Genomic DNA, 15,641 nt, shown 5'->3' on the forward strand with positions numbered 1-15,641 from the left:
AATCTCATACTTGTTGGAAAAGCTCTCCGAACTTACTGGTTTGATGCAGACAATTTTTATTTAGCTATTTTCTCCAAAATTTCAAGCAAATTTCTGTGTCGGTTGCACTAAATTATTAATAAAATGTTTCACGAAGTATTTTTGTTCGTTTAAGAGTTAACAAGTGTATACGGCCGCAAGTTCGGCCAGGCCGAATCTTATGTACCCACCACCATGGATTGCGTAGAAACTTCTACGAAAGACTATCATCCACAATCGAATTACATGGGTTGTGGTATCTTAAAACTTCTTAACATCGTTTTCTAAATTGTGATTTAGTCCATACATGGTATATATTAGACAAAAAAGTTATGTATAGTTAAGTCTACAAATAATTACGAATCGATATGGACTTTTTGTACGTAGAGAGCCAGAATTGAAATATGGGGGTCGCTTATATGGGGGCTATATACAATTATGAACTTGATATGGACCAATTTTTGTGTGATTGGGGAGCGATTTATCTGAGGGCCATATATAACTATAGACCGATATGGACCTAGTTAAGCATGGTTGTTAACGACCATATACTAGCACTATGTACCAAATTTCAACTCACTCGGATGAAATTTGCTCCTCCAAGAGGTTCCAAAACCAAATCTCGGGATCGGTTTATATGGGGCTATGTACGATTATGGACTAATATGGACCACTTTTGGCATGGTTGTTAAATATCATATACTACCACCACGTACCAAATTTCAAGCAGATCGGATGAATTTTGCTTCTCCAAAAGGCACCGGAGGTCAAATCTGGGGATCGGTTTATATGGGAGCTATATATAATTATGGACTGATAGGAACCAATTCCTGCATGGTTGTTGGATACCATATTCTAACATCACGTACCAAATTCCAACCGAATGGGAAGAATTTTGCTCTTCCAAGGGGCTCTGGAGGTCAAATCTGGGGATCGATTTATATGGGGCCTATATATAATTATGGACCGATATCGACCAATTTTTGCATGGGAGTTTGAGGCCATATATAAACACCACGTACCAAATTTCAACTGAATCAGATGAATTTTGGTCTTCCAAGAGGTTCCGGAGGTCAAATCTGGTGATCGGTTTATATGGGGGCTATATATAATTATGAACCGATGTGGACCAATTTTTGCATGGTTGTTAGAGACCATATACTTACACCATGTACCAAATTTCAGCCGGATCGGATGAAATTTGCTTCTCTTAGAGGCCTCGCAAGCCAAATCGGGGGATCGGTTTATATGGGGACTATATATAATTATGGACCGATGTGGACCAATTTTTGCATGGTTGTTAGAGACCATATACTGATACCATGTACCAAATTTTAGCCGGATCGGATGAAATTTGCTTCTCTTAGGGGCCTCGCAAGCCAAATCGAGGGATCGGTTTATATGGGGGCTATATATAATTATGGACCGATGTGGACCAATTTTTGCATGGTTGTTAGAGACCATATACTAACACCATGTACCAAATTTCAGCCGGATCGGATGAAATTTGCTTCTCTTAGAGGCCTCGCAAGCCAAATTTTGGGGTTCGTTTATATGGGGGCTATACGTAAAAGTGGACCGATATGGCCCATTTGCAATACCATCCGATCTACATCAATAACAACTACTTGTGCCAAGTTTCAAGTCGATAGCTTGTTTCGTTCGGAAGTTAGCGTGATTTCAACAGACGGACGGACGGACGGACGGACATGCTCAGATCGACTCAGAATTTCACCACGACCCAGAATATACATACTTTATGGGGTCTTAGAGCAATATTTCGATGTGTTACAAACGGAATGACAAAGTTAATATACCCCCCATCCTATGGTGGTGGGTATAAAAAAAAATGCTAAAATAAGCGAATTAAGTTTTGTTACGAATGCAAAATGAAAAGAGAAACCGAAAAAAAGTTGCAACGTCTCATGGAACATGTATGATATTAATCTCTGTTTTTTCAAGAAAAATAGGAAGAACAAGCTGATCTCACGTCTTCAATAAAATTAATAGTCTTTGCTCTATACTCTCTGTCGCTCCCTGAATAAAATATCACAACATATATATGTTTACTCTAAATTTGTAAATTTATATATGTTTACATTCACACATATTATTTTTATGAAACATTCTTGTCCCAAACATAATATAATATGTGTCCCAAACATTTAGTGTTAGTTTAGGAACATTACATGTTTGCACTTAAATATATTGTGTTTAAAAATTGAGCCCGAAACACATTTAGTTTATATCGGAACATATGAAAAACATATTTTTCTAACAGTGTAGCTGTGCTAGAGGTCAATCATATTGTACATTTATGACATTTACATTTTGAATATTTAATAAATTAAAAACGTAAAAGCCCTGCTCATTGATTCACTGGTATTGAGTATTCCATTCCAATGAAAGAAAATATCCGGGAGAACTCCTCTATCCCATGCAAGGATAATTGAAGCAAACATATCTTCATTTAATGTAAATTAAATATATTCGAAAAATCGTAATTTTTTGTTTCTTTTGTGTATTCTTCTTTTCCAGTGGAGAAATAAAAAGGAACCGTGCTACAGATCAATGCTTTAATTTTATATTGGATCAAGTCAACGTTTGATTTCAATCATAATGGTACATGAATCCTATATTATAGACTTGGAATCTCTCTTTGAGTCTTACATTTTTAAATCAAGATTAGTTAGACATGATCGTGGTCTACAAATTCCCATAAAATCCATGCAAAAAGTCGACTAAGCCTTCTATGGAATTAAGCAGTCGATTTATGCTTATACGAATATAGCATGAAAGAGAATGAAAAGTTTACTTACAATTAACATTTAACGTGGCTGCGGTTTCCAAGCGTTCTCCTTCGTTCATGGCACGATTCCAAACAACACATTTATATTTGGCAGCATCATCCTCGCGACGTGGCACTATGGTTAACGTTGCATTGGTGGGTTGATCCTTTGAGCCTCCTTTAAGTATAACAGCTGGCAGCATTGCATTGTTGCCCTCGCGATACCAGCTGTGGATGTTGCACCATAACAAAGACATATCCACATTCAGAGATACATGAAACGTGAACCGGAAACAACAAAAAAAAAAAAACAGAAAAACATGAAAAATTATTTCGTATTGGAAGTAGCAAAAACATGAGCCAAAAAATAGTAATCAAAAGCAAGAAGGACTGAAAAGAACCAACGTTAACAACTTTAAAACAACACCAGCTAGCCATTGTTTTGGTTGTGGTTGGCTCTTGGTCAGGGAGCGAACCTTGAAGTTGCTGTATTGGCCCAAGCATATGTAAGTGAGGCAATCCAGCAAATGGGTACTTTATCATCATCAGAACAAGTCCAAATAGTCCAGCTATTGCTGGTCTTTAATGTTGTCGTTGCTCCTTTTTTTGTGATATCCATAAGTGGCATCATTCGGGTTTATTTTTATTTTCCATTTTGCCATGTTTTTTTTTTGCGAGAACATCATTCTCTCTCTCACTCTCTGTTCATTTGGTATGCATCCCTAGGTTATGCTCTTTAGTATGTTTTGCCTTAAAAGTTGCCGGATAACAGCAAGGGGGAAAAGAAAAACTTTTTGGTCCACTTTTTTTTTGCAAATATAATGTCTGTGGTTCATTTCATCCTTCAGTTTGGTGTGGCCACTTCCATTTAACATAATTTTTAATTGTTGTTACAGTTCCATCTAAATGAAATTTAATTATCCCTTTAAAAACTACTATGAAAACATAGTAGGTTAGTTAATATTAAAATTGAATGCAACGTTTATTCTTCCGCGAGTATTACAAAACTTTCATTTAACGGTGCACTCGAAGAAAACCTTGCGAAATGGAACTTCAAAAAAGGAAGTTATAGTTATCACAAACAGGAAACTGTATTCGAATTTCAATGGAAAATTTTAATGGAGAGCAAAGGATGCAATGACAGTCAAAAAGTTGGAATTTCACTTTATATCAAAATTTGAGTCTAGTTTTGTACATTTTCAAAATTTGGAATTGCTACTTTTGCGATGATGAATTTTCAGTAAAAAAAGACCTACATACAAATCGTTCCACTTTTCGATTATTTTGTTAAAAGTCGACTAGCCATTTTTGTTCACTATTTTTGACTCGCGAAGTCAAGAAGAAGTCTTAACATTTCGATTTTTTTTGACAGATTCCTACTTGAGGTGTATTGCGTCTCAACCAAGAAACAACGATGGAATAGTCAATTTAGTTTGTAGTTACGTTACAACTCAACGCAGGTGCAGAGTTCAATTCTTTTTGACTTGTGGCAATTTCGTTCTAAATAAAAAATTGATTTAGGAACCATCATGGATTCAATCTATATATTCTAGTCGTACTGGATTCAATCCCAGTATGAATAGAACACCAAACAGTTCTTCAGCGATGGAATATCCCCTCTTAGTAATGCTGGTAGCATTTCCGAGTGAACGATAGCTTTTCTAAACGGCTTCACCGCAATGTGGACCGCCATTCGAAATTGGCTTACAAAGGGGATCCCTTGCGGAAGGAGGAATGAGGGAAATGTGGTGTAACACTGGGATAACATATTTTCGATGACACGAAAACAAGCATATTCGTTAAAGTTATTGATGTCTCTTTAAAACCTGTTTCAATTGCTTACGAGTAGCACAAGAAGTTATTTTTGATTAGAAACAAGGCATTGTAGGATCGTTCACTAATTCTCCCTCCGCCAGATCTATACTATAGACTATGGAAATACGCCGTGACGAAGAGTGTATAGGTTGGGACCTGGCATTTTGTTTTCAATAACTCGTATATAATATGTGGAAAATTACCTAATAATTCACATTAGGCCCGAAATATACTAAAGGTGGATAATGTGAATGAGGTTAAGTTTCTTATTTGTATGCCCGAAAAAAATATGCGAATTCACACATAAAAACCGCATGCAATATCTTTAAAAGGTTTGCAAATTACCCTCAATTTACTGATGAAGGGGTTTTCAAACAGCAAATAATAGAAAATACTTCCTATGAGTGATTTATTTCATACATTTCTTTATTTTTTACAATGTATCCTCTGTGCCCCAAAAAATATGCAACAATATTTTTAATTGCCATTCAGCTTAAGCAACAGTTGAGTGAATAGCCAAAAACGTATGGCAAAAACATTCAGCTGTTATTGAGAGTCATTAAAAAGCAATGCGGTGCAAGAAAGAACCACATAGTGGAAAGTTAATTGAGTTAACTTTGATTTTGGTGTCGTACGATTCCGCGGAATGTCCAAAGTTTGATAGACCACTATGGTTCTTTCTTGGAAAAGGTTTCTATACAAATGTAAGACATATTAAGTCACCACTGCCAGGTGATGCATACATCACTGTATTTGGTGGTGGCCAACTTTCGATCGCCAGTTAGTTTCATTTATCAAGATAGTCGAATTAAAATTTAAAAAAAGTAAAACATACTTAATGATCTATTCCTACCTTTTATGGAACTGAGATTTTAGTTCGTACAACAATTGTCTGAACATCTTTAATTACTGTGTACCGAATTTTTTTATGTAAACAAAACTAATTTGACATTCTATTGGGATAGATGACATTTTAACATGGACTCAATCTGTATCACAAACAAAAGGTGGTTTATGGTAATCTTGCTAGAAATTACGATTTATCGACTTTTTGAGAACTCTTTTTAACATAAAGGATATTCAAATATTAGCAAGCAATTGCAGAATTCGCATTTCAAAGCTTCTGCAAATTCAATCACTACTTCGACCACCAACTAAATTTAAGTTACATTTATGAAGCCTTTCGCATACTTTCCCCGTGCATTCCTATATCAGATCGTCTCTCTTTTTGATCCATGTCCAGCAAGGACTTATTTCTTCTTTTTGCTTTTTTGTTTGTTTCGTATTTTTTATTACTCTACTGGACTCGCCATCGAAATAGTACTAAAAAGAAAACACAAAACAAAAATCGTACAAAATTTATGCCATTTATTTAATAACACATTTTCGGACCGTCATAAGGGAATTAAGTGCCAACTTTATTATGCAGTGTAATTTCTTTTGTCGTCGCTGTTGCCTTATTTTTAATTTTTATCATATCATTCTCACTTTACAACATAAATTAAAACCGTTCGTAACACGTGTATGGAACCAAGGACGGGCGAATGGCACATAAAGAAAACGATGCAGGATGCAGGAGAGCACACAAAAAACAACCCGAACTGGAGCAAACTCCGGTTAAGTTGCAAAGACGCAAATGCTTTCAAAAAGCCATAAAAAATACATTGCCCTGGGGGAGGAGCGAACGAGTGGGCTACAATAAGGCGATCCATATATTTCTTCAATTCACACCAGCTCTTTGGCTGGAGCGAGATTTTATTTCAATTAAATGACCACGACTTAATATAAACCGAAGCGAAGGACTGCGCACATATAAGAATACCAGCATCACCTATTCCATATCCAACAAAGATGCTTGTGAGTGGATGGAGAATGAAGGATAAACAAAAAAAAAACGGGAAAATCTTCCTCTTAGTTGTACTTACGTTATCATTGGATCGGGTGAGCCACCAATACTACTGCATGTCAATTCCAGGGTCTTATCTTCGGTGGCAATGGCTATGTTGCCCGGTGATATGACTGGCGGATGGGGCGGCGTGAGCACGGTTAAATTGTAAAATTCCTGATGCACATCGGCACCTGTGCCTTTGGCCTTAATGCGGCACTCAAAACGGCCATTGTCACGATTGTAGGAGGCATTTTTAATTTGTAAATCGTAAATGCCGCTCTTAGGACGGAAATCAAGCCTGCAAAGAGATGGAAATGCGAAAAAAGGAGCTTTATTATAATCTGGAAAAACAGAAAATCAGTTAAAATCAAATTGCCATTAAAAGCCACCTTGAACACACGCACACATCTGCGCACGGGAAGAGATATGCCAACCGATAAGGATTCTAGGTTACAAGTGCACTAAACTAAAAGCCATCCCATGTTGATGTTGACACTGGTAGTCGTACAAAGAGCACAACAACAGATAAGGATAATTGAGAATGTGGAAGATGCCAAAAGGGAAATAAGAAAATTCAGCTACTTATGAGCCCCCCTCCACCCTCAATGCTCCATGAAAAATACTGGGATATATTTGGAATGTGAAGGTGGTTTCTTTCCAGCACCGTCTATAGAAATTGGTTTGTGTTTTCATTTAATTAAGATATCAGGAAAATGGAAATCTCAGGAAATCATTCGTAAGAACTAATGGTATGGACTATGGCTTTCCAGACCTCCTTTAAGCCCGAAATTTATGTTTTCCCTACCACAGATAAACGTTGCTGCTGGTCATGTAACCAAGTGAACAACTTGTGTTAATTTGTTTATGAACAAAATTCTAACTAATTGTTTTTCCCTGGATCATTCAAGTGAAGAGAAGCCTAGGTGGGCCGGCCCTACTATGTCAAACATATAAACAAGTAATTGGCAAATGATTTCAATTCATATAGAAGAATTTCTATAAAATTTTTTCCATCTGTCCTGCTTATCTCAAGACTAAATACTTCACCCGGAATAACAGGAGGAGGGAAATATATAGACACGTGTTATAGCCCTAGAGTCAAATGAGGAAGCAATGAAGCGGAAACTTATCATGATGACAACACATTAATTTAACTACATACACTTGAAAAAACAAGAAGTTAACTTTATAAGCTAATTTGCAGATAGTACTTGGGAATCAAATACAAAATGCGACTAATTTAAAATTAATATATTTTGAGAAGGCGATTTCATCTTAAGTTAAAATAGATACTTTAACCCAGGATGCAGATCGAATTTATCGAAATTGCCATTTTCTTTTGATACACTCAAATGTGTTAAATGGTGTCAAAGACTTGCGACCATTAAAATAAAAGGACCTTTAATCGTGTAAATTCACTTTGAGGGTAATTTTTTATATGCCTAAAACTTGGCTAAAAATCTAATTTATTGAATTTCTTCTATCTTGTAGAACAGAGCTTCTCAGCCCAATTTGCTTCGCGCACCAAAAAATGTATCAATTTCGTTGCGCCTCCAACCTAAAAACAAATTTTGTTTACAAACAGAAACAGAAATAAATACTAACAAAAAAAGCTGAAATTATGATTAACAATAATTAATTAAATAATTAAAAAAAAAAAGTAAGGAAAGTCTAAAGTCGGGCGGGGCCGACTATATTATACCCTGCACCACTTTGTAGATCTAAATTTTCGATACCATATCACATCCGTCAAACGTGTTGGGGCTATATATAAAGGTTTGTCCCAAATACATACATTTAAATATCACTCGATCTGGACAGAATTTGATAGACTTCTACAAAATCTATAGACTCAAAATTTAAGTCGGCTAATGCACTAGGGTGGAACACAATGTTAGTAAAAAAATATGGGAAACATTTAAATCTGGAGCAATTTTAAGAAAACTTCGCAAAAGTTTATTTATGATTTATCGCTCGATATATATGCATTAGATGTGTAGGAAAATTAGAGTCATTTTTACAACTTTTCGACTAAGCAGTGGCGATTTTACAAGGAAAATGTTGGTATTTTGACCATTTTTGTCGAAATCAGAAAAACATATATATGGGAGCTATATCTAAATCTGAACCGATTTCAACCAAATTTGGCACGCATAGCTACAATGCTAATTCTACTCCCTGTGTAAAATTTCAACTAAATCGGAGTTAAAAATTGGCCTCTACGGTCATATGAGTGTAAATCGGGCGAAAACTATATATGGGAGATATATCTAAATCTGAACCGATTTCAAACAAATTTGGCACGCATAGCTACAATGCTAATTCTAGCCCCTGTGCAAAATTTCAACTAAATCGGAACAAAAAATTGGCCTCTGTGGTCATATGAGTGTAAATCGGGCGAAAGCTATATATGGGAGCTATATCTAAATCTGAATCGATTTCAACCACATTTGGCACGCATAGCTACAATGCTAATTCTACTCCCTGTGCAAAATTTCAACTAAATCGGAGCAAAAAATTGGCCTCTGTGGTCATTTGAGTGTAAATCGGGCGAAAGCTATATATGGGAGCTATATCTAAATCTGAACCGATTTGGCTGATATTTTGCAAGTTTTTCGAGACTCATAAAATATTCGGATGTACGGAATTCGAGGAAGATCGGTTGATATACACGCCAATTATGACCAGATCGGTGAAAAATATATATGGCAGCTATATCTAAATCTGAACAGATTTTTTCCAAAATCAATAGGGATCGTCTTTGAGCCGAAACAGGACCCTGTACCAAATTTTAGGACAATCGGACTAAAACTGCGAGCTGTACTTTGCACACAAAAATACATCAACAGACAGACAGACGGACAGACAGACAGACGGACAGACAGACAGACAGACAGACAGACGGACATCGCTAAATCGACTCAGAATTTAATTCTAAGACGATCGGTATACTAAACGATGGGTCTCAGACTTTTCCTTCTTGGCGTTACATACAAATGCACAAACTTTTTATACCCTGTACCACAGTAGTGGTGAAGGGTATAAACAATGTTAATGAATTTGGCTATTGTTCTTTTCATTAACTAGATTTTTAATATTTGCTCATATTACTGATAGAGTACTCCTCAAATCAGTTTCCACATGTAGGCAAAAATGGTTTCAAAATTATTAAAATGTGTGAATATTCGTTTTGTTTTGTTATTGTTGTTTTTTTCTTTTTCTTTTAATCGTTGTTGTTGTTGCAAGTGTAACTTAACCAACAAAAAATGTTTGTCAAATTTATTTGGGCAAAGCCCTATATACTGCAAGATGGTGATTCCCCTTAGGGGGCGCGCCACCCCATTTGGGAAGCGCTGTTATAGAATAACGTGGATTCAATGATTTTGATAGGGATTCCGAGCCGGGTCTTTTGGGATTTGATCTTAGACTGAGGTTTTATACACCAAAAATTAGATTTCAGAGATTATTAACTTAGCGATTGCACAAACATCCAAAATTTTAATTTTTTTGTAAGTATTGGAGGGTTCCAGGATTCAAAACGAAAAAGTAACTTTAATTAATACGAAAAAATACCACAATCCAAATGAAATATTTTTCAATATTTTTTGCCATAAAGTTGGGTTATTATGTAAAAAAAATTTCAGAATTCAACAAAAATGTCGTAAATATTTTATCTATTATATCGTGGTAAATTTTCTCATTCAATATCGATCCAAAATGCTCAATTTGATAAAATTGTTTGGCATTATAAAGAAAAGATTGAAGATTGAGCCAACAATAAAAACAAATTGGAAGTGAGAGGAAGCACGTTCATAATCTAAGCCTGCCAACTGAATCAAAATGGATGATTTGACTTTGACAAAGGAAAAGTGCAACATTTGTATGATTTAATGAATGCAAAGTCGACTATCAGTTTTTTACTGGAAACATGTCATAGTTTCTACGAGAAGTCGAGTCTGAATTTGAAAATCCAAGTTGTTGTTAGCACGTTTTTAACGGATTCAAATTCAAATTTATCTTCTAGAATCAGAAAAAAATTAAATATATTTAATCAACATTTAACAATTTATGAAGCTAAATAGATGCAAAGTACCAAAATGGATAAGACAAAACAAATGCAACGCATAACATCTGGTATTCTAAGGCTTAATATTTTTTAATTTTTCCCCGAATCCTTTATTTTCAATGCCAGCTATGCATCGTCGGGACATGGACTTTATGAAATGTTCAATTGCATCTCGTAATATATTATTCCATGCACTCTTTCTAAATATTTCTTATATTATTAAAATCCTTTTTTTTATCCATTTTGTCCAAATAAGGAAGATATGTTTTTTTGTCCTAAGATATTTTGAAATATTATTGCTAAACTTCTCATAACATATATTTAGCCTTTGAAATTCGTTGTTTATTAATTTCAATCTTGTTCAAATTTGTAAATGTTTTATTTATAGTTCTTTTATATATTTTTTAGATCTGACTTAGAAATTATCTATCTAACTGATCACCAATTTATATAATTGTATAATAATTTTCACAGATATACACATTTTGTCAAAAAAAAAGATCAAAAACTTCTATTATCATTTTAACATTTCTTTCGGTGTAGAAATTGCCATGTCGCCTTGTCTTTTATCTTCCATACTTCCAAGGAAACTCAATTTTCAAATGATACTTAAGTAGTCGTGGCATTGGTGATATTTTCCCTTGAATTTCACGTTTTTAAAGCATCTTTGCAAAAATGAGAATTAAATTGCCATTCACATGTCAATGTAGAAGATTTCGATAAATATTTTTCAATTTCGCATATTTAGGAGTAGAGTATAAAATATTAGATAATGCGTAGAGATTATAAGTAACTTAAGTTGACTAAAATTACTATGCAATTATTGACCTAATATGAACTACAACTTCGTTCATTCTAAATTTTACACTGAAAAAAATGTTTACGTAATATTAAAGACTCCGCAACCTAAATTTTTGGATTCTCAGTTTACAAATTTCTTTATAATAATGAAATTTTAATTAAGATAAAGTTTATAATCTTTGCTTCAAAAACTTTTTTTTTTAATAATTGAGGACACCAATTTTGGAAATTCGCGTACCTCGGTTAAAGTCGTATATCTTTGAACTAAGGCCAAGTAAAGAAACACATTTTGTATTTAAAGAAATCGCCCTTAATTTAACTTAAATATCGAATCTATAAATTTAAGATAAAAGCGCTTCAAATATAGTCCAAGACTTATTTTGAGTATTTACACGCAAAGAAAAAAAACGTTTGGAAAACGTGTACCGAAAACGTTTTTCTTTTGTTAGAGTTTTTTGAATTGCTTCGAAAATTTTAAACTTTTATCACCAAAAAAATTCGTTTGTTACAAAATTTTTATTTTTTCTATAAAAAAAGTTATTTTTGAAACAACAACACAGTCCATTTCGTTTATATCAAACACTGCTCTTTTCTGACTTTAGGTCTTTAATAAGACACATTTTACAGTTCAAAATTTAATATACTACAATGTATTGTTGAATATTTTTTCGGAATCTTCCGAACATATCTGGAATATATGTAAAAAAAAAAATTTGGTCGAAGCAGGGATCGAACCCACGACCCTTGGCATGCAAGTCGGACGTAGCAACCACTGCTCCACGGTGCCAAACTAATTGTTTGTTTCTGTTAAATAAACTTTGTTTATTCGGTTCGTGGGCGCCGCAAGCTATGCTATATAAATATAACTTATATGGATATTTATCTATTGATGACCATAACAGGTACATAGCTCAGTGATTAGTGTGTTGGCTTACAAAGTGCATGGTCCGCGGTTCGATTCTCCGTCCAGGCGAAAGGTAAACAAAATTTTAAAAATTTATAAAATCGTATAATTTCTTCTACATTGTTGGTATTACAAGAAAAGGCGTTAAGAACTAAGAAACCTCGTGGATGTGAGAAAGATGTGAGGGAAAATGCAATTAGCAAGAAAACAATGTTTTTTTTTTGAGTTTGTCTTTATGAAATTGTTTTTACATCCTGGAAAAGAATAAACGTTTATCACAAAAAGTATATACTTTCCTTCCAAATACACTTCCTTACAGCGAAAAGCAAATGAGAAACGAACTTTGTTTGTCTAAAATTTCGTTTGGGAGGAAAGAATTATTTTTTTGCGTGTAGAATCTTTGGTATAACGTTTTTTTTCTTGGAATTAAGAAAACATTTTATACGTTGATATATCCGTTATAATTTGGATTATTAAAGTGACACGTGAATAGCTTTATGAATATACAGCAAAAAGAGAATGAAAATTTGATAAATGGAATCTCTATCTTAATTTTAATCATCGTAGATTTAAACCAACATAGGTCACTAAAAATGTCTTAATATTAAAGAAGTCGCATCTTTGGCTCGGAATCAATCCCAAAATCTTTAAGGGAAGGTCAAAATCTTTGGATCCATTTAAACTTTTTTTTTAGTGTAGGACCTCACATGAAAGAAAAATTCCCTTGACATAAATAAATTTTTAATTCAAAAATGTAATCGTTGTTAAAAAAAAATGTGCATATCAATTTTTTCAATGTTTTAATGCCAATGCCTTATTTTTGGGTGTGCGAATAGAGTAAATGAAACATATCTTATAGCGTGAATATAATACTTATATAATATCTTCTACTTAGCTGCACAAAGTAATTTATAATTCCATAGAACTATCCCTTTGGAGATTACATAGCGCTTCGATATGTAGATTGTGGTACAACATCAATTAAAACCCTATCATCTCTAGCTTTTTAAAAGATACGGCATTTAAACATACATGACCAATCTCTTTCATTCTGCATTTTCCATGAAACATTCAAAGGACCAGTGTATTCAATTATGTTTATACTACAAGCTTAATTGTGCCATATAGAAAAGACTATTTCAATTATTCCAAATAAAAATGTTGTTATTTTTATATTTATTATTCGACAGAAAATCTTGTGTACATATCAAAATAAATTTGAAAATGTATATATATTCGATATCCTGTGCGTATCTATTATACATAGATATCTACATATCTTTTATATTTGACTGTGCTTTTTATGGCAATGCTAAGGACATGGTCGGGAAATCAATTTCGGTCATATGCATTCAAAATCTACAATACCTCAAGATTTTGAGAGAAATTCATGTGTTTTGGTAATTGAAAAAAAAAGGTGAGTGCCCTCACCGCATCAAAAAAATATTCTTCTTCACCAAATGGATAGCATATTTATTTTGGTATATAATGTACGAAAATTGTTATAGTATTTAATTTATTATGTTTAGTATAGTTGAATAGCATTTTCTTTTTCCAGAACAGTCCTTAACCAATTACATTGCCTTTAATATCTCCCCTATGTCTTTAAAGCCAACAATTTTATATTGTACAGCAAAACTAATTCAATCTTCAATATCCAGAAAATCTAAGATTGTTTTTCTGCAAACTGATATATGCACAATATTCTCATCTAAAATCATATATCAACTGTCATTACCATAGAGTATTACAAATAAAAATAACCATAGAAAAATCAGTTTTAAAAATATTTCTATTTATAAATGGTAAATCTGATATTGATTTCTTTGAAAAAGACAATTATCATTTAAATTTAAGATTAAAAAAAAAAATAAAAAAAAAAAATGTAACATGATTCAACTGACACACTGAAGAAAAGTTTAGGCACACCCAAATATTTTGTCCCTCTATTAATTATTTTGGTACTAATTCCTGACTAGAGAAACGAGGAATTGCAGTAAGGGTACAATTAAGACGCAACTCATTTTTGAATTTCGGTTTTGCATACTTGATATTTATAACAAAGATAATTCCATCACAAAATTCCGAATTCAAACTTTTAAATGAGAAACAGACATCATCTATTTGTGAATGCTTTTTGTCTATATAGCCAAGTTACGAAAAGTCGTCGAATTTATGGATGATTTCTACTCTCAGGAAGAAAAATTTCAGTTCATTTTAGAAAAGTTTAACTAAGCTGTAATATAAGCGCAGATGTCACACGGTTTTCACAAAAATTAGTAAATATTTATTTTTCGACAAATTTAAGAAAATTTATTTGAAGGAAAAAATAGGAGTTAAAAATTGCATAAATGTACCATACGAAAGTTCAAGATGGGCGCATCATTGGTAAAATTTACAAATTTTAAGAAATTTTGAACGTTTTGATGGGAGACACGACTTTAGCAAATATTTATGTTTCCTTTGTGTATAATTGCCTCGTTTTAGTTCATTTAACTAATGTACAAAAAAAAAATTATTAACGTCAAGAAAATGTTCTCAAAACATAATAATCCCATGAACTAAAATAGAATTAAATTGGCTTTTTTTATTTGAGTGTACAATGATTTAGAAGTCGGTCAGGTTTATAAGGCTAAGATGGCTTCAGTTCAACGCAATTTTATGTTATATAAATATATCAATTTTGAAGTCTATTCTTATAGATCTAAGGACAAAAGGGCTTCGTTGAAAAGTGTAAGGGCGGAACCATGAACAGTTTGCAAAGAGTTCATGGTTCCGCACTTAATTTTTGTAAATTATTTAATATTGTTATAAATAAATGAGTGATTTAAAATAAAAATAAATTAAGTAGAATCAAAATACTAATTAATATTGAATTGAATATAATTCAACTTGATTAATGTAAGCTAAACTTAATCATGATGTTTATCATTTGTTCAGTCTTACTACTGAGTGAAGTCAATAGTCAATATCACAATAGAGTACGCAATAAACAGATCTCTAATGCCTTAGTATAAAAAAACAAATCATTCTTCATACCCCGACATTTGTATTCAATTTTCATTCCAATAAAATCCATAAATATTTATGTTGAAAAATGTTAGATATTTTTCATGCAATTTGCACTATATCCTCGCATTTAATGGTTATGAGCTATATCTTAATGTTCACATACAAACAATGAGGGCATTTTCGGAAAAATTGATTGAAAATTTACAACTTCTATAAAATGTGAATGTGGTTTATTGAGCTTAGATATATACGTAATTTATTGTATTCATTTAAGGAGAATTCATAATAAATTGTCGAACACTTACAGACTCCTAGCACACACCAGGTATGGAAAATGCAGTACTATAGT

General features: G+C 33.2%; 1 protein-coding gene across 2 annotated transcripts in view; it reads right to left on the reverse strand.

Annotated features, from left to right (window-relative positions):
- ed (hemicentin protein echinoid) overlaps positions 1 to 15,641 on the reverse strand; it is a 432,072-nt gene that overhangs the window by 164,927 nt on the left and 251,504 nt on the right. For both annotated transcript variants that reach the window (XM_075295915.1, XM_075295916.1), the window contains exons 4-5: positions 6,547 to 6,807; positions 2,838 to 3,034 (exon numbers count right to left, since the gene is read on the reverse strand). In XM_075295915.1, coding sequence (XP_075152030.1) covers positions 2,838 to 3,034; positions 6,547 to 6,807 — 458 coding nt within the window. The remainder of the gene's footprint in view (positions 1 to 2,837; positions 3,035 to 6,546; positions 6,808 to 15,641) is intronic.

The sequence above is a fragment of the Haematobia irritans genome, chromosome 2 (genome assembly GCF_050003625.1).
Source record: "Haematobia irritans isolate KBUSLIRL chromosome 2, ASM5000362v1, whole genome shotgun sequence".
NCBI classification, from domain to species: domain Eukaryota; kingdom Metazoa; phylum Arthropoda; class Insecta; order Diptera; family Muscidae; genus Haematobia; species Haematobia irritans.